Source organism: Hetaerina americana, unplaced genomic scaffold (assembly GCF_022747635.1).
Source record: "Hetaerina americana unplaced genomic scaffold, ioHetAmer1.1.p SCAF_10, whole genome shotgun sequence".
NCBI lineage: Eukaryota > Metazoa > Arthropoda > Insecta > Odonata > Calopterygidae > Hetaerina > Hetaerina americana.
The window spans coordinates 34,663,830-34,690,179 of record NW_027286070.1 but is presented as its reverse complement, the minus strand read 5'-3'; the positions used below and the strand labels follow the sequence as shown (position 1 = coordinate 34,690,179).

The 26,350-nt window shown below is 38.7% G+C and overlaps 1 protein-coding gene across 8 annotated transcripts in view; it reads left to right on the top strand.

Annotated features, from left to right (window-relative positions):
* Window positions 1-26,350, top strand: part of kst (spectrin beta chain, non-erythrocytic 5 kst) — a 218,465-nt gene that overhangs the window by 70,152 nt on the left and 121,963 nt on the right. For all 8 annotated transcript variants that reach the window (XM_071598510.1, XM_071598512.1, XM_071598511.1 and 5 more), the window contains exon 2: window positions 11,451-11,725. In XM_071598510.1, coding sequence (XP_071454611.1) covers window positions 11,451-11,725 — 275 coding nt within the window. The remainder of the gene's footprint in view (window positions 1-11,450; window positions 11,726-26,350) is intronic.

The following is a 26,350-nucleotide window of genomic DNA, read 5'->3' as shown; positions in this document are numbered from 1 at the left end:
CCCCTGATTCAATTTACTGTCATTTCTGAAAACGGAAAAGATTTTAGAAACATTACCTCTTCAGCGATATCAGTGAATAACCAGCTTTCTGCTCCAGTATCTGCGCCCCTGCATTAGGTGATGACATTCTGCGACTTTTTTAAAATTCGGCCATTAACTATTAATACAGATAATGTTTCTATTTTGATTTTACGGTTGCTTGAAAATTTAACGGGGATCGTATTTTTATTATTATCGAATTCCTCATAAAATTTACCATCCGATGCTGTTTCATAATAAGTGAAATATTTTATACAGCTCTAGCGCTGACCCTTACTTAGCTTGAAGCTAAATTAGTTGGCAAAGAAGACTTTATGGTTTTTAAAGAGGCTCACTGTTTGGCATGCATATCGATCTTTAACATTAAAGAATCGTTTAATGTGACTCTGAAACTTGACCGTGGAGACAGGAGACGTTGATGAGAAACTTTCGAGATGGGCATGTGGAGTATAATGGAAAAAATGAATCGAACCGAAAGGAAAACAAACGAAGACGTCCGATATGATAGGGGTAGAGGGTAGCTTCTACGGAAAAATGCGAAGGCTGCACAAAGTAGTGATGCCGGTGATATTGAGCGGCAATGGGATGCTGAAGAATGATAGAAAGGAAATTGTTGGGTAGGCTAAATAGGAAGAGATAAAAGTGGGATGGAATTAAGTAAGATAAAGAGCATGTGAAGCTCTAAGTTGTGTATTGTATCATATAATGTGGGGATGAAGGGTATTTATTATGTGTCGAATTAGGCAGGTTTTGGCTTCTCAGCAGCAATGTTTTGTGTTCAGAACCGTCGGTAGACTACTTCCAATATTTTGCCCACAACGTAGAAGTGATATAGTAAGGTACTGCATGATCTCAGCAGGCAGCAAAGCTGGGCTATCCCGCCAAGTTTGTTTTGAAGAGCGAAAAGATTGAAAGTTTTAACCACTAATTGATCTTTGGTAGCCTTTTTTTTAAAGGAATTCTGCTTATTATAAAAATGTATTGCCTAAGATGACTTAATTCGCAAGTTCACTGATTAAGCGAGATAAAATCTTCCCTTTTGTGATAGGTGCTCTATATTTCGAGTGTTTTCATTGGCCAATGGGAAAGACCGCCTAATGGGTAATTTTGGTTGTTTTCAATGTGCGAAATCGATAACGCCAATTCTTTCGAAGTCCTCTAATTAGTTTTCACCTTGTTTGTTTTTGAGACATGGTTTTAAAAGCGTTCTTATCTAACATGTGATGCATGGCGTTTCCTTATCTGGAGGTTTATTGAATAGCCTTCAAAGATTTGTGCAACGTATTGTAATTCACACCGCAAGGGATTTTCAGCTGAATTCATTCAGAATACGATAGTTTTATGATTTATAAATTGATCTTACGAAAAGGTAGGTAGGTAATTGAACCTCGTAACCGAGACAGAAAGGAGAAAAAAGTGCATGCATCCAAGGATGTGTAATCATGAAATCATCTTTGGGCTTTGCTAAATTATTCGAATGCGTAAGCACTTAGTTATCTCAAGTTATATTTGCTATAGTATTCTATAATTTACAGTTGCCCTAAGAATTGTTTGTTCTCATACTTCAAAAAATCATGATTTCAGTTCCGTGTGGTCTCATACCCAGACATTTGCAGGGCAAGCGAGGTAACTCGTCCCGTTTAAAAGGAATGATCGAGCTGAAAGCGACTTTCCGACAGCGATGTCAAATAAAGATTCTCGACTTAAAAGGAAACAAATCTGCCTAACCCTATAAGTGGCTACTTCTGTGCAACCAACCGATAGTACATAAAAAAAACCATAAACACAGTAATCAACCCGAAGATCGGTTTGGTAGGTGATGGTAGAGTTCACCCAGTACTAAGCCTGACGGCGTGTGAAATCCACACTCGGTCGGGGAGCCAATTCCTTTCCCTGTGCCGGTTATGATTTCCCAGGAAGATCTGGTACCCGAAAAATCATATAGCTTGGGTGTAGGCGCTCAAGGAGGCTTGCCCGGGAATCGAACCCGGGCGCTCCGGTCACTAGTCCAACGTTCTGCCCCTGGACTATCGCGACCCACCGATAGATTATTATTATTAAGTAATCTACCGCTTAAGGTAGGTTTTGGACAGACACAACTACCAAATAAATATTTTGTGACTCCCAACAAAACACAATACAGCAGCCTTCTCTACATCAAGTCCCGCTTCATCTCTGAGTACTTCCTTCCTCCCCTCAACCCGTCCAACATCCCTATCCTATTCCTGCCCTTTCCTCGTTTGCCCAACAAGCTCCCCTCTATTACAGTCTTTAACAGCCCACTACCGATCAATACGCCCTTCATCCATTTTTCCTGCCTCCTTAGGATTTCTCGCAACAAACCTCTCTCCTCGCCCACCATACCTAGTACTTCCTCATTTGTTTCCCTTTCTGTCCATTTCACCTTCTCTATCCTTCTCCACACCAACATTTCAAAAGACTCCCAATCTATTTCTATCTTCCTGCTTCAATGACCACCTTTCCGCGCCGTGCAAGACTACACTCCATATCAAAGTTTTAACGAGTCTTTTCTTAACATCCTTACTCATCGTTCCTGTCATCAATTCCCTCCTCCTTGTGAAAGCCTCTTTGCCTAGCGCAGTTCTTCTCCTTACGTCTCTGCTACTTTGACCATGTTGGTCCAAAACACTTTCGAGATACGTAAACTGTTCTACCTGCTCTAGTTTTTGCCCTCCTATTTTAATGTTTAGATGAGCCTTTTCCTTTGTGGAAAATCGCATAACTTTCCTTTTATTGATATTGATAGTCATCCCATTTCTATCGCACTGAATTTCAAATTCACTCAGCGATGCTTGCAACCCCTTGGCTGACTGACAAACTAAAGCTTGGTCATCAGCAAACCTAAATATCTGCAGCCGTTCACGCGTCTGATTGTGCTAAATGATCAGCGTTTCTCATTCCCATCTCGTACATATTGAGCATAAAAATACTTACTTAACAATCTTCAATAGTTTTTACCTTAACTAAGGTAAGTCCGTGGCTCAAGTGAGGAATAAATGTACGTAGTGAAATAGTATGACTTCTGTTCTTAGTTTCGTGCCAAATGGAATAGATTTATAGTGCTTATCATGTATGCACTAGCAATATTCAACGTATATCAAGGTAAATATGTAAAATGTTTACGATTTCCGTCGTTATAATTTAATGATCTCTCCCTAAGGTACTAAATTATCTTTGTTGGTGCTGTTGGGCAACTGCTCGGCTTAAATAATAATTTTATGGTATCAATATTAATTAACAGTTAACCGGGTAAAACGATGGAAACTGCATATTAATAAACCATCATATAGGTATGAATGTGTAACTATTATTTCCTTCTGACTAGAGTAAACCGTTGGAGGGGTTATCGATTAAGGTACACTAAAAATACAAGGGAGCTAGGATCGCAAATAGGGTGTATGCGAGGATTCCTCATTAATCATTTGTCTGCCAACTAATCTTTAATATATTGATGCGATGTTATCAGATTGTTTTAATTTTATACCTACCAATCCTTTTCAAATATATAGTAGTTGGTTGATCGTTCTTATTCCGATTTCTTTCCCTAATCGCTCGATTTTTGGTTTGTTGTCCCGTTTCAGCTAAACTTATTTTATATGTAATTACGGATTGGATTGAATATTTCGTTTCTTTTTGGATGTACAGGAACAGCTTATGCTGGGACATTCAACATAATGAAGTAAGAGGACTTATGAATCAATCACAAGTTTAGTAAATTGTACCAAATAAATTAAATATCTGCCGAAGATTTAAAAAGTCTACCAAGATAGAAAAATGTCTGTGCCTTGTTTTGATAAGAATGTGGGAGTGAGTTGGTTATTTCTTTGTTCGTTCGTTCTATTCTATGTCCTGTAATATTGAATAATTTCTAGAAATATTTAAAACTTACGTTAGGTGGCCCTCAAACCCTACTCAGTTCGTAATCTATATCGTAATGCCTCGCAGTATTAATTTGTTCATTCATTAACATCATCTTGCATTCGCTCAGTAGTTGAACCGCTGACGACGTTACGTACATCCGTGGGAGAATGGAATCTTTAGGAAATATTAAAAAAAATAATTTTGAGGAATCAATTTTACTGAATTTTATTTAAAATAGCCGGTTTTATCGAACAGTTGACATCATCACCTGTTGATGTCGACCGTTCGAAGTTACAAAAATTTCATTTTTTACATTTCATCATGAAGTCAAGTTCCATAGAGTTGAGCCGAATACCATAGAATGCAGATTAAATTTCGTTCAAAAAGTGAACGCTTAAATAGAAAAGAAATACCATTGAGCTACAAACTTTTAAAAATACGCACAAAAATTATTAAAGACAACTGAGAATTTATCGAAAGCAAATCACCACATTGTGGATGTCTACGATAGTTCAGTTAAAGGTAGTTACAGTGACATTTTTCTTCTTCCAACGATATCCCGATATTCGTGCTGCTAGCGAAATCCTTTCCTGAACACTAAACTAACTCGTGACCATTCGTCCATGACTCAATTTGGCACACTTAAATATTTGTTTGTGGCCTGATCCCCCAAGTACATTACTTCTTAGAATACATTATTAGCATTTTTCCATCATTTTATTGGTCCATTTTTATTTTGGAGAACTATGGTTGCGCCATTCTCGTGCATACTCATAGATAAGGAGAAATTGTATTGTTCTCAAAGTGAACTTTTGATTTATCTGGTTTGATATTTACATGTCCAGTATATCCATCTATTGAAATTGATGTGCAAAATTAATTTTATATCGAATTCCCTTGTCGACTAGCTTATCAATACGATGCAAACCAATTGTAATATGTGAAGTTCCATCATTGATTTATAAGTAGCAACATATTTAGGAAACGAGTATGAATAGAAATCACATAAAGTATGTCGTCCGTATCGATATAAGTTGCAAGGGAGAAATCAATTTGAAGTCAAAATATATTACAATCATGGTTGTAATGTATATCCCGCATGGCTTTGATGTAAAAGGCGATCAAAATCAAGATATTAGTCCAATATTCAATCATACTGCACTGCTGTATACTCATAAGAGTACCTCGAAGTAAGAATAACCTCTCATATTTTTTCGACAAATAAATTGGAAACGACGAAAAATATCGGTGTTGTTAGAATATTTTTTGTCCCTCGTCCATCTTTTGTCTGAGCTATAGTTAATTAGTCGAAAGAAATTTTCGTGCTTTCACATTTTGTTGGTTTCCTCAGGCTAAGGTGTCTAAAGAGAGTTAATACTCCTGTAGCCAAAGTTAGTAGACAGTAGCTGTAGACTGATTTAGTCGCTTTTACCCATACCTAAGGTAGATGTTTATTTTTTCTGCTGGTGTTCGCTGACTACACATAGCTACTTCGCTGACTGACTTCGCTACCGGCAAGGAGGGAGGCCAACGAAGAGACTAAAGCCCAGAGGAATTGCTGTAATTCTGAAGTTTCCGGAGGCTGGCTTTCAGTATAAACTTAGAACGAATTGGTACCTATTATGTGATCTTGGGATGAGTCATATCTCAGGGCGAACCCTTGGCCAGAATTTTGAGTTTTTGGACCTGTTCTGTGCATCTGCAGCGTTCACAATATATATATATATAGTATATACTAGTATACTTAAACATGATGAAATGAGCTATGAAATATTTGTCTTACCTCGAGCTAAAGGTGTGCCTCTATTGGCCGGGTTTGGGAAACTTATCATCTGATGATACCTTGATAGCAATAGTTACGTTGAGATGAAGCTCGATTGATTTTGTTACTTCGTGTAGGTCAAGTCCGGTTTCATTCAATTAATTCAGTAAAATATAGTTCCGTTGTTGTTAATTACGAATCTTCATGAATTACGAATCTTACCAAAGGGGAATAATTTAGACGGATTGATGGAAATACGTCTGTACTGTGGTTGGTGGCGGAACCCATTGACAGCATAAACTGTGCAGTGCTTTGCCAAACTCGAAGGACAATCCTATCTCGAGTTGGCGGATCTAATGAATGCAGAACTCTCCCCCGAAGGTACAAACGCTTGGGCTATCCATTCGCCCTCCACCCCATTCCGCCCTCCACCCCATTCGTCTCCGCCACCCTTTTCCGTTCCAACATCTTTCCCCTTGTCGGGTGTTCACCACTTTTTTTGTGTCACTCCTGGTCGCCCCGGAGATCTGCTCTGGCGATTCCGAACGCCACCCCCTCCACCCTCGCGGTCTCGGCCCAACCATTCTTTCTTTAATTCTACGACAGGGGATTTAGTCTGGGCATTGGTACAAATACGGAGAATGTAGGATTTTCAGGGAATTGAGGAAGGGTGGAGAGAGCCCGGCGTGGGTATTAAGCGACCTACTCTCTAGGAAAAGCGCCAAGGGGCTCACTGTTAAACGCCCCTTCCGAAGGACGGCGTAGTCCACTTGAAACGCTATCCGCTTAGCACTCAAGTTAGGATCGGGATACCGCTGCAAAATCCTACCCCCGCTGGGGTTAGAGCCCGGGACTACTGTGTGGAGTGGGTGACGCCAATACACTAGCCACCGTACAAATTTGAATCCCTGAATATTTGGATGTCCGTTTTGAATGAATGTGCGACCTTTAAGAATTACCTGTTTAGTATGTTTTAGATGTAGCATTTCCCGGATTTCCCGGACCCGGATGAAAAATAATCTCCTTGCCGTGATGGCGTAGAGTTTGCCGCCACTGGTCGAACCTCTTCTGGACCCTTTGGCCTCCCTGGCCGAAGGTGCCCCAATCTCCCTAATGACGTGCAGCCTATCCTCGCAGATTAATGGCCTCTCCCCGTCCAACCCCCACTTCCGTTTTCCTCAGTTTCTCCCGACTCATTCTTCTTAACATTTCGTTATTAGCTGCTTTTAAGTAAAGCGGAGGGGGATTTCCATCCGTGCAGACTGTCGGCGTCTCATCGTCTCCTTTTCAAACGCCGGAATCAAGGTTGAAGAGCGGGCCGAATTCGTTGGACGAAAGCAAGTAGCATGGCTGCCGTTCCGGTATGCCCTTGAAAATTATTGCGTATGCAGCGGGCCAAAATAAAATTGCGCGTGTCGGCTCGAGTTGGATGCGTGCGAATTGTAATTAATGACTCAATGAATTAATTTTTTGGTTATTAAATGGAGGATTTGGTATTTACAAGCCGTCTTCTATTACCATTCAATCATTCTGTCATCACTGCTTTAATACTGATTTTATAATCTCCTCCCGGTATCCCGCATAATTGTTATAGTCATATGTGACGACCAAAGGGTCTTATGATTTTATAAATAATGTAATGCGGTCAAGCGCTCTCTTTTGACAATTCATCTGCTTATTTCAATGTAAAAAGATGAAGTGACTGTGTTCCACTTGCTAAAATCGTGGATTTACGCCTGTTCTAGGAATAAACAGTTGGTCTTACCATATTTTTGTCTGTCATTTGTCGTGATAACAAAGACCAAAAGAGAATTAATGTGAGTTAGCCGTCAAAAGTGCAGGAATGTTGGCGAAAATCAGGAAGCTACAATGTGACTGAACCCTAGAAATGAGAAAATATATATATATTTATTTTTTTACACATGTTTATAAACATGCGTAGACCGCCGTTGACTTAACTAAAAATAACTAAAGAGAGCTATCAGTAGAGATTTTCTCTTGCACAGGAACTATTAACCTTAAACTGATGTTGAAATACATTAAGCAGTGCCATCGTGCTAATTAACCTTTGTCTTTTTGTATCACAATTCTCATGGTCTTCACCGGTTGGTATGGACAAGGTTTCTCAGTTTTCGCATTCATTAGGTCACGAGTTTTCCCTCCGGCTTGTCGAACATGTATGATTATTATGAAACGAAGCCATGTTCAAGTATGTTCATAGGTGGAAGGCCGTAGGTATTCTAAACCAGAGAAAATTGTCGACAGCAATTTCCCCAAAACTGTGGTGTAATGAATATTTTTTCCCGCCGCGTTACCGATTCATGAGCACGCCTTCACTCGTCCTTGTCTGTCAGCAATTTCGTGTTTACCGGAAATGGAGAAAGTCTGGTTGGCAGGATGTGTTCTCATGCTTTCCGATTGTTCAGCAAAACGCGCCGAGAAGTTGTGAGGTAACGTAATTGTTTTCGCTTTGCTTACCTTTGTACTTCGTATGGACGCTTGCATTTGCGTGAAAAAATGCCCTTGCATCGTTTTTCTCATCTTCATTTCCGTGTTTACATTTTCACAGTAAGAAGAATATCCCCTTTAACCTCTACTGTCCTCCCTTGTTCTAATTTGACCCTTTCAGAGCCGACATAATGTAGTAATAATGATTATGATTTCCCAGCAGCAAATTTAACGGAAATAACAGAGGGCATTTTTCTACATTCCGTTTTTTATTTAAATTTGCTATTATTACTACCAACTTTATTATTATTATTTTTACTATATCAGTATCGAAATGAGGAACGAGGCTGTCAATCTCCCGTCATAGCGATAGATCACCGACATGGCATCGCTAGGTAATAGGTCCGAATTCGTAGATGTTGCGTTGTAATATTAACTAATTGTTTAGACTGTGTGTATGGCATGATATTCGGGCTTCGAGCGGATAAGGTTAATTCTATAAATGTCTACTGTCAATCAGTGCTAAACAAAATCCTCATATCGCTCAACGGTACATACTGGAGTTCAGGAAATTAAATAGGAATGCGGTCATTTTGAAGGTAATGTTGCCCGCCACGAAGATTATACCTATGAGTGTAAACTCAGGCCATACACTAGCTTTAAAGTATGAAATATGTGCGCACAACGATGATTTTATGTTAACATATACTTCGCCTGTATTACTTTATCCGTTGGAATTGTGTCAATGATTTTTGAAAGAGTAACTATTGATTTTTGTAGTACTGTTAAAATTGGGAGTACAATTACGTTGAAAGCTTTAGGCTCAAGTGTTTTCTTCTATCTGCTTTGAAGTTAATTATTTTTTGACCCGGTTATGTAACGGGCAAATGAATTTTGGGATACTCTCGATCCGTTTAAGTTGGAAAATATTTATCGGTCCATACGAAGCCGAGTGAAATAAATGTTTACCACCAGTAGCGTTTGTATTCTGGAATCAAGTTACACCCTGATATGCCTCGTATTATTCTCTTTTCTGAAAATGTTATCATCACTCGCAAATATTAGGTTAAATTAGTAAACCTTATTAAAATAAAGGTTAATAAATAGACCTTATGGTCTAAACTCTGTTATCTTGCAAGTTTGTTTGTAAAATTGCACAAATCTCTTATGCTTTATCTTACTGTAAATGTGTAACTCCGTATTAGGGTTAAGATTAATGGAATAAAATGACATATTGCACTCGTGACTCTGAAGTATGACTTCAGAGGTGTGTATTTACGTGGCCACCGAACTATTAGTTCAAATTTATTACCAGCCCTCGCCCACATGCAGAGAAATCGATCCGCGCACGTCCCCTTCGAAAGCTGATTTCCTTGGCCTCGCTTCTCTCATTGCAGTCTTTTTAGTTTCACTCAACCGCGTTCACATTCTGTTGATCATTTGAATCCTCTAATTGGGTGAACATATTAACTTCTTGAAGTGTTCGATATATTCGATCCTTGGGCTTAATGTGTTGCTTAATGATGCTTACACACACTTGCTTCCATGAAAAAGAACTCTGTGGTGATAAGGTTTGACTATAAGGAATTCATCGTAAGCTTCGGCCAGCAATGCTGTCTCACGTGTTTATTAAAACAGTTTCAGTTCGGTTTTTTGGTATATTATTTTATGTATTTTGTAATCATATTTAGTAAGTGTCATTTTAGTTGAAGTGAGAGAAATACAGGAGCTGCGGGAATTGATATAAATCACTGTAAACCTTTATTCCATAAGATACCAAATCCAAAATTTTCTCAAGTCAAATGAGTGTCATTATCAAATGATACGAGGGTCATCCGGAAAGTAGTACCCGTTCGTGCCGCATGAAGTGCTGACGACGCGAGTAGCCGCTGGACGAGGTCAGATAGCTTCAGTGGCTTGTCTGCCTTCTCTGAGCCAAGTTGCGTGACGCTAGCATTGCCTGTGTTGTTTCTGTGATTGTTTACAATGTTTAAAAAAATTGAGAACGCCGCCAGTTGTGAAGTGAGGGCAGTGATTAAATTCCTCAATGCAAGAAACGTTCGCCCATGTGATATTCATCGCCAATTAAAGGAGGTGTATGGAGACAATGTAATGGACGAGTCGTCTGTTCGGCGGTGGTGTCGCAACTTCAACATGGGGAGGGGGAACACACACGACGATGAGCGTTCGGAGAGACCGTCTGTCATTACAGACCAACTGGTGAGCTCAGTTGACAAATTCGTGAGGAACGATCGGCGCGTCACAATTGATGACATCTGTGAGCATTTTCCCAATGTTTCTCGAACAATTGTTCATGAAATTGTTAAACACCATCTGCATTATGCAAAAATTTGTGCAAGATGGGTCCCTCGCGTATCTCAATGAGCTGGCGGCGAAGGACTATGCAGCAGGAATACAGAAACTTGTCACACGTTATGACAAATGCCTTAATTTGCTTGGAGATTATGTTGAGAAGTAGTTTAAAGTATCCTCTTTCAAATAAAATTTTTTATGTTTGTTAATATTTACTTTTGTGTCTTTATTTCACGAACGGGTACTACTTTCCGGATGACCCTCGTAAATTCGGTGTATTTTACAATTGAATTGAAAAAATGGAGACGTATATTAAGGATATATTGAATTTTGCAAGAAAAATGCTCGTTGTTAATTACTTCACTAGCCGTTGTTCAACTGTGCGTCAATACTCTTTGGAAAATTAACAATGTTAGAAAATGAGTTAAGAAAAAGACCAATATTTCAGTATTACATCGTTCTTAAATCATCAGTTTACCCAATAGTAACATTTTTGATGATTGCTGGTATTACTAGGTTTTATTCAATTGTACCTATATCTAATAAGTCAATTCAAAGGTTGAAAACCATGTAAAAGTTTCAAGACCAAATTCATCTTTAATCTTTAAACTTTATTTTTTCTTAAAATGTACTAAAAATAGGGGCATGATATTAAAACAATAATGGAGGAGTTAATGAATTACGTACATGGGAATTCATGTTTCTCATTAAGTTTTTTCTTGGGTGCATTTTGGGTTTCATACTTGTAGGTTAATCTTCACTGTGTATACGAAGGGACACATCCGTTGCCTATACGAGAAGATGTGTGAGATAGGAATAGGAATCTAGGTTTAAGACAAGAGCTTTATTTGTATGGGCATCAACGGAAATCTGCAGTCAAGTAATCCTCATATCGAAGCTTTGGTTTTAGCTATCGTAATCACATAAAACCCTAGCTTGAGTAACTCCAGTCCAAAATCATTCCCACTTTTTCTAATCGCAGTGCCTTGCTTTTATCCATTTACAGCGCAGCATGAGCGGAGCGGTAGCGGAGTGGGCGGCGGCTACCGAGTGCGCAGTTCGGGCGTGGGTGTGGGCGGCGCCTATTCCTCCGTGGACGGGTGGGACAACGGCGGCGGTGTCTCGTCTTTGTCGCCGTCGACGCAGACCATGCCGCTCACGATGATGCAGCGGGAGGACGCACTCAAGTTCGAGACGGGCCGCATCAAGGCGCTGCAAGAAGAGCGGCTGTACATTCAGAAGAAGACGTTCACCAAATGGATGAACTCATTCCTCTTGAAGGTACGTGCCTACGCACAATCAATTGTGAGCGCACGCCCGTGGGCTTCGACGCGAAAGTTATCGCCCAAGGAATCCTGATTCTGATTTGAAGACCTAAGTAAGAGCCGTGAAAAGTTGGAATTTTACACATGTACCATATTTTCCAGCGTGACGAGGGCAACCATCAGTCCGTGACGAACAGGGAAATCACTTACCGTACACCATTTGAGTATCAGTTGGGAAATTTCATGCTTCTTGAGTCCGTTGGAAGCTTACCTTCGACTTAATTGTCAAGTCATGAGGTAAGATGACTTTCTGGATCAGAAATTTCACATAACCAAGGCTAAAAAAGCAGACGAACGATAAACTTAATATTTTTAGTTAAATTCAATAATTTCGACGATATTCTCGGGTGCTATCATTTCATTTTCATTTCCTTTTTAAACCCCTTTCATTATTAGCATAGTTACCAATAGCTTTTCGTATCATCTTGATTAATTTACATTATAAACGCGAGGCTAACTTTTTTCGTTTCCTTGTCTTCGACGTACATACTATACATTCGAGCGTAAAAATTTAATCGATATTTTAGGTTGAAAAGCACGATTTATTTCCTCGGTCATTCAGCAAAACCGCAACAGAATTGTTATGCCCTTCAGAATGTTTTAAGTCCTATCATGTATTTTTTTTGAAAGCATGTCGTTAAAATAGGCGTTGGGCAGTTTGGTTAACGTAGAGCCCTTGTAAGTTAATTCATTATTTTTAATGGTGCTTCACCATGTTGTAATGGAAACATTAGGATAGTTCCCAAAAATGATTGCATGCCTCAGTGGACTTAACAATTAGGTCAAAATAATAGGCACCCCCATGCCTATCTTTAAAATGTTATGTATTAGTTTTAATGATACATGTGAGTACACTAAGGAACAATATTAATTGGAATTCTTCCGTTATCCGACAGCCCAATAGTATGTGGGTGTGAGACTGAACCCGGAAGTGAAACATTGAAAAATATCATTAAACTCATTAATCTCAAAAAGCCTTACAGAATTTCTACTGTTGAGTAATGTAGTAATTAAAAAATGGAAGAGAAGTTTTCCATCCTCCTTGGGCATTGACAAAAAGTAATTATTAATCGGAAAATTGTAGTAGGAGTGGCTGGAAGTTAAATACCCCTCTAAATAAAATATTTTCTCATCACGACAGGAACTGTAATTTTTAACATTTAGTTTTCATTTTTAAGCTTTATTTGTTTTAGTTTTTATTTTATGTCGGTTTTGTTTTAGGTTTTGGTCGGCACCTATTTTGGAATCTATCAATTCTTGTATTAGGTATATATTTCGTGTGTTATCCTAGGAGAATGAAAAATTGCTTAAGAAATTCCTTGCATGGGAATTAGTCCACTCTTGACGAGGTATCCTAAATTATGTTCCATAATCTGAGGAGAAGTCTAGTTTGTGTGTGGGAGAATGGGGGTGATTTTTGGTTGGACTGATAGAGAGGTTTTCTTGTTTTTGATGCCGTACGTGAACCTGCTCTCGAAACTATCTCTAGCATCATATATAGATTAAGGGTGGGCAGGGTGGCAAATATCCATGCCTAATTGTGGTAGTTGCTAGCGTTGATGGAAATAAAGCAGATGGTAAATTCTCTTCGGAGTTTTATCCGGAAAATATTTGTGGAGTATAGAAAATCAGTTAAATTAAACTTAATTTAATGTTAAATTCAATACATATTATTTTCATAGATATAATTTCGTATGATGGTATTAATTTGTTGATTTATTTTTTTTAATTCAATGTCAGACATGACATCAAAGACAAAGTTTTTGTTTACAGCCTGCGAGGAATATCTATTTTCAAATGTAGGCTCTCCATGGGTTAGAGTTCATATGATTTCCATTTCAGTAACAATGTAGCAATACGCATATTTATGAATATTATCCATGAAAAAAGAAACGATTCGACTTGACTGAAATTCGAAACCGTATCTAACGATTACCAGTAATGACTGATATGAATCACTTTTGAGAATCAGTTTTAACTAAAGGTTAATTTAAAAGTAGAAGTTAAGAGACTTTCCTACTTACTCTCAGATCACTTTTCGTCAAAAGAAGCCAGCGACCAGCCTCAGTCCTAGGAATAAAGTCATGATTGTTGAATTTAAGGGAATAATTTTCAAACAAAATTGCTAGGAGGAATTAAAATAAACTATTATGTCACCTCGCCCGCTGGTTTTGGTAATTTGTTTAATTGCTCATAAAGTGTGTAAATTTGTACCAGTAATAATGATCGGTGGCATTACTAGCTATCTCAGGTGGAATGTTTTTCTTATGGAAATTTGTTGACGGGTTTTCAGTGTATAAATTGACCTCAGTGCTAGTAACCGTTTGCAATCGTCAATGTGGAATTTTTTGTAATATTTTCTATGAAGCAGTTTAAATTGGTAAGGTTAGCAGTATCGTCCTTTTTACCAATGCCTTACGAACGGCAGTTACCCTACCCAGAGGGCCCGGGTTCAAATCCCGGCGGTGTTGAATATTTTTCAGAGGTATCTCGATCCCTACTTGAGGTGCTTTGTGGAGGGCACTTTGAGTCAGTACGCCGTCCGTCGGATGGGACGTTAAGCTGCGGACCCCTTGGCGCCTTTCGTAAAGAGTAGGCTAATGCCGACGCCGGGTTTCTCTCCACTCTTCATCCTTTCCTATCCATCCCCTATGGCGCAAATGACCTCAGCTGTCGGTCGCCTCCCCTCAAAACTACTACTACGGCAGTTACCTTCTCACTGGAAAGCGCAGCATGCACCTCAAGAGAAGGTCCTAGGAAGATGATTTCATCAAAAGGAGAGGAGAAGGGTGTCATAAGCACCCGAAAGGGTTCCGAAGAAGGTCCGTGCGGAAAGGAGGAAGTGGTCGGGTGAACGGGAGAGGGGTGGATCCGAGAGAGGGGGAAGGGAGAAGGTGCGTGAGCGAGCGTGGGTGGGATATCGTGTCACGTGCCGCAAACCTCCAGGGGTGTTGAGGAGAGGATCAGGAGTGTCGGAGAGGCAGGGGAGGAGGGTGGGACGAGCGTGGGAGAGTTGGCCCTCCACTCGCTCTATCCCCGCCAGCCGTGAAGCAATGGGCGGGGGAGGGAGGGGGTAGGCAGGAGGCGCGGCGATGAAACCGATACCCGGGCGGGCGATCCGGTGTTTTCAGGTTGGCGGAGGCGTCGTTTGCCAGGGAGAAGAGGCAGAAGGGGAAAGAGGTTGGTTGCTTTTTGGGATCTCGCCGTGGAAACGGTGGCGTTGGGCGGGAGGGAGGGTTGGAGAAATCTCGAGGGTGGGCCGGGATTCCCAGGGATAGGGCGAAGGCACGACACGGCGTGTGCCTCGGGGTAGGGTGTTTCGGTTTCAGAAGGTGGCTGGTCCGGTGGGAGCAGCGATTCGCATGATTCAGAGGCGAGGGAAAATTTGTGGAGTTTAGGAAACAAGAAAACAATGGGCTAGGATTGGTGAATTTTAAATTAAATGGACAAATTAAAATAAAAGCGATTTATGAGGCCAACTTTTCTCGGATGTAACTTTTAATCCATGGAAAACATTTTAATTATATTTTCGAAATCAGTTATTAACCGTCAAACTTCGATTATCTAATTTTTTTTCGGATTTTTTAATGCGAATTTGAGAATGTCGTGACTTGACTATCATTTGTGGGTTGGTTTTATCATGATGTGTAATTTAGAGGCTGTTGAAAAGAAAAAATAGTTCACTCCGTTTAATATTAGTCGAAATGTCGGCACTCTTAAACGGATGCACCCCGAAATGAAATTTTGTTTGGCAATGAAATAATACAATTATAATGGAAATAGAATGTGGGACACAGGGATTAGTACGAGGATTACGTGACTTATATACGATATAATTCGTCGATCGTCGGTGACGATAATTTTCTTTTGCCCAAAAGTTTGGAACGTGGGATTATTTTCCCGGAGTGCCATGTAATGTTAGGTGATTTTTCATGCTAAACTTTCCGCATTCGATGAAATGGATGCCTAGAAATATGGATACGTTGTTTTTCACATTTATGTTATTGCTCGCTATTTATTGATGAGCGATATCGTGTTTAGTGTTTTCCACTGCGCATTTTTTCATGAAGAGGTCATATTATAATTAAAAATTCACAAAATAAAACTAAAATTAATACTTTGAGGAATCGATTTCCATCAACGAGGTGATTAAACCATTTAAAAATGGAATTATACCTTTTTTCGGTACAAAAATTGCAGCATATGAAACACTAGTCCTGGACTGGAAAAAACGGCTCCCGTGATTCTCGGTTTATGGATGGTTATTCATTTGAGCTACTATGGATGGCTTCATTAGTATTTTTTACTTTATGAATAGTTTTAGTTCATATTATCGATGGTATCGAATCAATCACTCTTTGGGTTCTGAGCGGAAAAAAATTATTTTTAGACGTGAAGAATGTGAACATTGTTCTAAGACCGTGTCTCTGCCTTCACTATCTTAACATCATAATATTCCTCTCGAATAATTCAGTGCGAATATGTCGCTCTTCCAAAATCTCTCTTTTGCATATTTTTCTTTTCTATGAGGTTGAATACGTGTAAGTGGAATGAGGAGGGTTAATGTAGCCAAATAGTTTTAATTTCTCATAGCGTCACCACTGTTGAATACTTCGTCCTCTTTCTTGCGGTTTGAGGCGCCAGAAGTTCTATAGAGGCGTATCATGGATGAAAAGTTCCTTTTGCACGGTTCAGTATATCTCAGTATAAGGCTATATTTTTCTTCTAGTATAATGAGGCCGCATTAATGCACTCGTATAGGAAGCTGTCACTTGCCTGTGCAGCATTTGAAGCTCAAAAATTCCAGCTACGGGCGTTTTTTGCCCAAGTTCCATAGATTTTGGTATGTGTTGGAAGTTCAATAAGTCTGCTCGTCTTAAGGGAAATGAAAAGGGCAAGATACCGGGATATTTTAAAATTCCCGGGTGAATTGGAATTGGACAAATAATGGATGATGGGGAATAGTATTTTACTTTGTGAAGAAAAATTTGAAATCTGATAAATTTGGAAGCTAAACTTAGATAGAAGAGAAAGCCTTTTACAATGGTAATTTTTGATAGGGGATCTAGGTCATTTTAGTTGCGTTGGTTTTAGACACATAGCCCAAAACTTCTTAATGGCCCTCTGCCTTAGCGAAAATGGTATCTGGAAAACGGTACTTGGAAATTTGCTGATGAAAAGGCGTGATTTTTTTGAACCTTTTTCATATTCCAAATCTTGAACTAACTCAGTGATAACTAGCCTGTTGCCCTTGGTTTTTAACTGGTTAGGCTAGTAGTAAATAATTGTATCTCTAAGTTTTCTACGAACTTGACAACTGTGTGCGGACTGAAATGTTGCAGGAAACCGTAAAGCAACTAGCTAAAGCGTCCTTCTAACCGCCCGCACTTTACTCCATTTGCCTCGCACCTCATTGTTTCCCATTGAACGTTCGCTTATTTCTAACTTCCTAGCAATATTGATTCTTTTTTCAATGTCCTCTATTACATTTACTAACGTCTTCTCGCCTCTCTAAAAATAATTAGTGTTATCTTATAATATTTTCTTAACCTTTTTATTAGTTTATTTTTGTATGCATACACCTCTTAATGTATGATCCGTATTACGTGCAACTATATATTGACCATACAGCTATGGGTGCACAATTTTCTAAATAAAAGTTTAAGTCACGAGCTAAGTCCATTATTGTTGGACGTCTTTTGCATAATTTATAGAAAAATATTTGAAGCTTCGGAATGCTATAAAAATACTATTTCAATGCTCATTTGCATAACCGTCTGGAACGAAATTTCCGTTTTACTGGGAACTGTCGCCTCTATGGACTTCGCAAAATTGTGTTGCAAGCGTCCTAAAGGTACCTGCTGGTGATCACAGTGTGAATAAACGAACGAACGAATAGGGGTCACAACAGCAACAGGAGACCGTTGTCATTCGTGGGAAACAAAAGATGAGAAGCGAAGACCTGAACCGATGGCTGTTTTTGAGAAACATCCGTTTCGCGGGTCTACTTTTTTTCTCGGGGTTTTCCCATGCCTTCCGCGTCGTCCTTCATTCCTCTCTCCGCCAGCCACCCCCTCTCACCTCACCCTCCTCCTGCCCGGTTTAACTTTCCCGCGTTTCACTGGCACGTACTCGCACGTGCGAGCATATAATATAGCCCGCCATAACACCGAACACTAGGCCGTGCTGCCATGCAACGATCGTCTGCTCGCACCATTATACGCAGTCATGTAGGCCGTGCAATGCAACTCGTGGTCGACGCAGTGTTTATCCCTCTGGTTTTTAAAATCTCTATGCAATTAGCGTTTCATTACAGTGCATTCGCATAATATCCAACGATACTGTAAGGGGTGCTTAAAATCGTTTCATATTGGTTAGACATCACTTAGTCGTCTGGCGGGTTGAACTCCAAAACTTCTCATGGGTCTCCTTGGTTGCGAGACGGCAGCGTGGGTGTCACTACGCGAATCGAAGACACATAGGTGGCGTGCTTAACATCACGCTCATAGTGAGGCGGGAGGTTCTGAAGGCGAGACGCAAACCAAAATTCCCGGGAAGGCGAGGAGACCGAGATACCATCCCTCCCGACGCAACCGGCGGTGGCGCACCAGCCGAGACTCCCAACTGGCCGCGTTGACTCCCAAGTGGAAACGGAGGGAAAAAATAAACAAGGAGGGAGGCAGTGGTGCTCCCCCCCACTAAGACGAAGCAGAGAGAGAGAACAGGTCCAGCAGGTTTCATGACCTTTCTCCCCCTCTGCCCCGCCCTCCTCCTCTACCTCCCCACCCGTGTCTTCCTCTCTCTCTTCCCCTTCTCCTCCACAACAAACCCCACGACGCTCCTCCTCTCTTTAAGCCGCGGCCCTCCAGCGTCGGGGCTTCATTCTCGACCCTTCGCCCCTGGGGTCCGCCCCTTCCCCCACCCCTTACCCAAGCACCTAATCCCCCTCCATCCAGCCTCCCGAAAAGGCTTCTCCCCCTCCCCTTCTCCACCTTTAACATCCGTCTGTTTTGCCGCCCGAAATCTTTTAAAGCGGCCTAATCCCTTTCCACCTCCTCCCCGCATGCCCCAACTATTACAAGGCAGTGAGAAGACTGGGAATATCGGCCTTCCTCTCTCGCCCTGTGACTCCACCCTTTTGCGTTCCGAAACTATTCTCATGTATATCTTGCCCGTATTATATATTTACTCGTCCATTGTGTGACCACTGTGCCTTTCGCTGGCCATTGTTGAAAAGGAGTTTGAGATGTAGCCAACTGTTTTTTTAATCTTTTCTCGGCAATCGGTGGTGTAATTTATGCACTTCGTACAATGACTTTGGTTTAGGTGTGGGTTTGTTTTGGTACTACGCATTTCAGCCCTCTTGGATTAATTTTTACGTAGTATCAAGGTACGCATGCCGCCGAACTACTGGACTGATTTTAATTTTTAATGTATACTGACATATTAGATATCTCATTTTACCTTCCGGCGTTACATATTCTAATTGACGCTCCATTTTCTGCTTCAGAGGTAAAACTTGTTAATATTATTGAAAATGGGGAATCTTTTTAAAAACTGATCCATTCAACGCTTAAAACGTGTGGTAGTTTGTTTGACGAATGAACAGTTAGCTGTGCTTTTTAGTGTTCATAATTATTTTCCATGTAAATACTTAGTCCAGATTGTGTTTAAATTCTGTCGGAGATGTTAATTAAACAAATGAATGGCATTTTTAAATTTACGCATCGTAAATAGAACTCCGAGAAACAATAGGCTTAGATTTTGACAAGGCCTTGCTGTTAGTAAGTAATCGTTTTTTATTTACTGTTTCAAATAAGGAGAGGAAGAAAAATGTATTCGATAATTTCTGAACGTTTATGGGGTGTATCCAAGACGCATTTGAGACCATATCTATCGATTACATGAATTCAATATAATATTTCGAAGTCCATCAACTAAAATTTGTATCGTTAATCGTTTCAAAATTTACTTAATTGAAAAAACATTCGCCACCAATTCCTTGCCTCGAATATTTACGTCAGTCAAATTAAGTAAGCCAATTATGTTTTCGCTACAATGACTGCCATTATATTAAACATTATTGATAGGTTTTGGACAGTCCCATAATATCTGTAACATACTTAGGTCTTCTCCAAGCGAAATCTAGCTTAGCATACATTACTTACTTTTTCAGGCCTTCATAACTTCTACCAGCCTTCCTACCTTCCAGAAAGTTTATTCTCTCCCTTCCTCTACCGCACTTGTCCAACATTTTATCCTCTATACTGCTACCAATACACCTCTACTCTTAATATGTTCTATATGTGACTATTTTACTTTTTTTAAATTTCATCTAGCATGTACCCCCCTACTGTATTCAAAACTTCGTTTATATTACTCTCTGGTCAACATATTCTCTCCCTTCTCCACCATACCCACGTCTCAAAAGCCCCCATTGACGCTCCTCCTATTGCCTCAAGACCTAAGTTTTGGCGCCATAAGCTCTGCGCTCAATATCGTCTTAACCAACCTTCACTTAGTGTTCATATTATGATTCCCTAACTATCTGCAAATCTTTTTTTTTCGCCAAACCCATTCTCCTCAATGGAAGCGTTGAAAAGAAATGATGTATTAAATATTATTAATTTACTTGTTCCGCAGGTTTTGAGGAGACCTTCAAAGTAATCGTGTCATCAATGAACGTATTCACTGTATAATGTTGAATTTAATCATCGAATATTTGACAAAAAACAGGTAAGAAAAATAACAAAGGGCTATTTGCGAACTCATTACAGGAAACCCCAGAAGTATACTGACACATTTATCCGGTAGAACTTAAAATATTGGGAAGTAATATGGAAAATTATAGTACTTAAAGAAAAAAGATATAATACTATCATATTTTACAATATTTTTGACTACCATTAATCTTTCTTTCTGATTGTAAAAAAAAATAATTTATTCTCATATGTATTAGCGTGGGTCTGTGAAATTATGAGTAATTATTAAGGTCAAATACTATTTTGCAGTGGGATACACTTCTGATGTTTAATTTCGATCATAGCGAATCGAGTCATCCAATAAATAATTACAACGAAGGAGATTCGGTAGTACTCATCCGTGTTCCTTCGACGAAGTGATTTTTGTCGCCCGTGAAGTGGGCAGCAAATTCGATGCCATCGGCTTCGATTTGGTCGTCGACAGTTCTGTCTATGAGTTTCGGCATCATTTGCAATTTTTATTTCATGGAGCCAAAAATCAAAGGTCAAGGTCAGTTGCTGCGCTTGTCTGTTGGAAAAAAATCGCAGGAGATTTGAACGCCCGTAAATTTGGACCATTTTGGCCTTTCCATAAAGCTATGCCATCGTTTAGAAATAAGCATTCGAATTTTCATTATTGTACTACCTTCCAATTTTCTGATATCTGCTGGAAAATATGTCTAGGTTTTTTAAACACTGGTAAATAAAAAGCATGAGTTATTAAAAAGCAAAATGCATTGTATGCATTTTAGGTTATTATTTATACGTCCAGAGATTCGTACGTGAAGAGAGTAAATAAAAACCTCATATTTTTCTGAATTTACTTTTCAATTTAACAATAAAGTAAGCTAGTCGTTCGGTATTTTTATGGCGAGAGAATAAGGCCACCTCTAAATTCACACATTAATTGACCGATTTTCTAATTTCGACACTTTGGCTGGTTGAGAACTTAAGTTTGATGGTTTTATCCTTCATTAGGAACCAGCTTTGTATTGTTGATATTAGCTGTGCATTTAAATGTACCATGAACTATTTTTGCATCTTTAGATCACATTGATACGAGAATGTTAGCTTAAAATAGCTAGTGTTGTGATAATAGAAAATAAAATTTCCTTGTTTTTTAGTCCATTTTATAAATCTTACGGTGAGAGCTTGCTTTTATCTTCCCTTGACCTTCATAGCAATACAATATAGATAAGCAAAATTAAGTAAGTACTAATGATGCTCAAATTGAACGTCTTAACCAGTTTCTCAACCGGTATTGCACAAAAAAAGTAAAGTGATAAATTTTCTGAATACTGTATTTTTCATTTAAATTAAATACCCTATATTATGATTATTCCCATTAATGAACTTTCAAATGTGAAAAAAATGGACAGCTTTATTTGAAATGGCAGTAATCCTTATGCTCCTGAAAAGTGTCGTGCGTATCTACGGCTTGCCACCGAAAAAGAAGATTCGCTCTAAACGATGCTGGATACCGAAGAATACTAAAGGTATTACATATTTCTAAGAGAGCATCATGGTCGCAGTGTGGGCCTAGAAGGAAGGCGGGGAAAGCAAGAAGAAAACTTATTAAGGGAATTAAAGCGGATGCCTTTCGGCTGACCTTGAGAAAGAAGTTCTCCGAAAACCGGAAAATGCCATCTCGTTTGGGGAGGTTGTTATGTTTTCCTCCGGCGAAGAGGTGGAAAGTTAAGAGCGGAAGGAGGGACGCGACTTTTTTCTTTTTGCATTTTTTCAGTTTTATTCTTTGTGAATCTTCGGGGAGGCTATTGGCTTCGATTACTCTTATTCGACAGTGCGTTGTAGCATAGCGTATCCGTGGCACGGTTTTGCGCCAGTTTATCTGATTCGGAAATGCATACTTCATGGTTTAGAGTATTTAGATATCCTTCATCCTGCCCCTTTTTACAACTGCGATTAAAAAAGTATATGCACAGTCTCGTATTGTAATATATTTTTATTTCCATTTCTAGTGCTTATTTTTATTAGCCTCATCCAATCAATTGATCTCAAGTTAGCGTTGGTTTCATCGCCGTTATTTGCATTTTTGAATATTTAAATTCAAATGCTTTGTTAATTGTCACAAAATTTAACTAACGAGTCAATAAAGACTTAGTCGGTGAACGAGTTGGGAACGCAATTAAACGGCGATGAGATTATTCATCATTTGTGTTCTACATATCATAAATTTTCTATCATTGAGGTAATTATTTTAAAAGTTTATAACAAGTAAATATTGTATGAAGTCCAGTGAAAGTCCAGTGGCTAGAATGCTGGGTATCTGACTGGAGAACCCCGATTCGATTCCAGATGACGTGATGGGTCTTACCAAGCTGGATGATAGGACTACAACAAGCAAGCCAAGTAATTTTTCCGATACCAGATATTCGTGGGAAACGGCCTTTTTAAGGCGGCTAAGGGTAAACTGGCCCTTTACCCTAATACATGAATGACGTGACGTGTATGTGAATCTCACACCGTATTATGTGACTTCCACCCTCACCTATCAATGCATGACGTAGAAATGCTGATTGGCCTAACTTGACTCAACTATGGCTCATAGAAGTCCGTGGCAGCAATATTTTGTTTGCTCATAATCTTATCATTTAGTCTTATTTTGTAATAATAATGAGTAGATAGTATCTCCCTTAGTTTTTCATTCCAAGTCACTCGGTAGGTGTTTTCATTATAAATATTAATCGCTGACCCTAAACCTGGAAAAAAGAAATAAGGTGTTATTATTTGCACCCACTTAAATGCAAATGGCACTACATATTCACACTGAAGGGGTAATTCTTTTTCTTGAATGCATTACTAAATTAGTACATATTTTTTGGGTTCAAAGAAAAATGTGAATTATATTATTGAGGGGATTAATTTAACCAAAGCAGTATTTATAAAGGTATTTCTTTCCTCAAATACCATGTATGTAGGCGTCTGTCATCTAATGCTTCTTTATATGCTCTCTTTTTGGCAGTTTATGAAGGAACATGAGAGAATTACAGAAAATTATTATGTCATTGATTTATTTTAGGCTCAATTTTTCTTGAAAACTACTCTTGAGTATCAAAATTATTATGAGGAGTTCTGTGCCAGTCTAGGTAGGTTGTTGATGGGCCCGGGAACCAAGTACTGCTACTCTCCTAGGCCTCATCTCACACAGCGCTAAAGAAATAACATCAAACATTACAAGAAATTCTTCTGTAACTCTGCTTACTTCCTGCCTCTCTTTATTCTGTCCAACATACTTTGTCTTAGTAATTCTTTGTCTACTCCTACCTCTCCTGTTTAGCATGTTCTTTTCTATCTCAACTCCAACCTTTATTCTTCGCAACCATGCCTAGAGTGTCTTTATGCTTTGAGATACTAAAAGATGGAATTGCATCGATGACTTTTCATTTTTGCACAATCTTAAATGATGATATATAATCTTGAGTTTTGATACATTGCTTCATATTTTTCATTGGTGATAAGCAAAGGAATGTTCATTCTTAATATTGTTTAAATCAGGCTCTGTAACAAAATGGTAATGTTATAATTGCATCTACTTTCTCTATATTCCTGTAAGCTTGGTGAAAAGGTTTTCTCCAAAGTCAGGATATCATGTTTTCATCGGCATGTGAACTTAAAGATGAGAGACATTTGATCATATAGATATAGAAGCGTAATTGAAAAATAAATTGATGAAACCAAACCTGGAACCGGATGATCATAATCATGAATGACATCATTGAGTTGACCCCGGGGACTGGTTTTGGATTTAAAAGCCTGTTTCTATCATATGAGAAAGTTACAAACCATTATAAATATACATTTTTTATTTAATGCATAATAGGCTTAATACACTCTCAGTAATGTGTATACTTTTTGGAGAATTTCCAGTGGATTATGAGCTTACATTTTGGTAGCCAAGCCAGATGAAAGTTTTTCAGCTGCTTGAAAAAAATTTAAAAAATAGCAGATTGGAATTGAGTTGGTACCCATAAAAGAATTTTGGCCTCCAGTCAAAAAACATGTAAATCAATGGGAAAGTTCAGGTGGGAAATTTCACTTTTCCTATAAAAATTATGAGAAAACTGAATTTACAGGTGCATGACATGTATGGAATCGTAGATGAAGGGACAAATTATGCTTTTCCTGCTGAAGAATTTCACATGATGAGTTGCATTCATAATGCAAAAATGAAGTTTTGATTAAGATGTTTTACTCAATTTTGTTTTCACCATCATGGAAATCCTCTTTAACTGATTTCAGTTGAAATCTGGAGCCTCTTGCAATTTCCATTGGTTTACATGGAATTTAACTCAGTATTCCATGGGATTCCTTGGAAATTTGAGAACTTGTAGGACTGCCAGTATATATTTGACCATATTTAGCATCTCTTATGAATTTTTTTGCTTTGCGATGGTCTTCTATTTCTATGATGTTCCTAATGGTTTGATTGGCCCCTTAGTTTGAAAGCAGGATATATGATTTAATCATACCTGCAGTCTTCATGGGGTGAATTATCATAGGAATAATAGCATTCAACTACTCATCAGAGAGCCTGAATTTAAATCAAGGTGACTTCAAATATCTCCAAGGCCATTTCAAGCTATGCTGGGCAAGAGACTGCCCCAATCAATACATGATGTTTGAAATGCGCTCAAAATTTGAGGTGATCACGCTACCTTTTCCTATCGAACCAGTCATTGGATACTGTGGTCGGCTATAACATCATCACATATTGTCATATTTGTAGTCAATCACATATGTGCTCATGAAGACTTGACATTTTTTCCTGCTTTAGCCTCTGCTCAAAATATGTGTACAAATCAAATTCCTATCCAGGCATTGTCATTATAGTTAATTCTACTAGTCCTTTTGCTATTTTATTTTGGTACATTTCTGTTAGTGATAAATCATCAGCCTTTTGTGTTCTTTTGCTACATCAGATTTAGCAGCTAGCCCCTATTTTTACTTAATATTTAAAATTACCTATAAAAGTCTGCTATACCATATTCATATTCTATTTCATATTTCCACCCAAAATTTTAAGAAAGGAAATTAAATATTATGTTTAGGCTGTATTTAATTTTTGTCATATTTGTCTCGCCCAACTTCTATAACATCTTGCGAATGCATCAAATTTTATTTTTTCACTATCTGCAATTATTTAACTCAATGTTTCATAAACCATATCTCCAAGATATTTCATTGTGTTCGCCAGCTATAAATTTTCACTTTGGTGTTTATGATTTTTAGATTGGTTTTGATTAGGCTGAATAGAAATTGACGTATGTGGCTCATTACTTTTTGGTCATGAATTCTTAGAAATATTTCAATTTCCTTTAAAAATATTGACTAGGTTTTTGTGTATACAAATCATTGAAAGAGTAAAAAGGTGCTGTATTCTTTCTTATTTTAGATTTTGTGGGCATGAATCATATATTCTGATTTTGGTGTATGTTCAACTTTTTGGTTTATTTGAATAAATTCATTAATTGGACAATCTTAATTTTTAACATGTAAAACCATATGATTTGTATTATTCAATCAATCACTAGGCAGTCTTATTATCTGGCAACATATTATTCAGCGGCTGTATGGATGTTGCCTATCATATTACTATGCAAAAGACTGTAGCATGCTGAGAATTGAATCACCCCAGAACCTTTTAGCTACTTCATTTATTTTTTATCGTGATCATGTCTGCATAGAGAAGGCGGCAGAGGGAACTCATTATGCACATTATTTCAATTTGCTGCATCTCGGAAGCCCACTATTCTTGAGATGTCTCTTGCTTGGTATTTCCTTTGAAAATGCTTGAATGATTGCTTATGCAATCGGGTAGT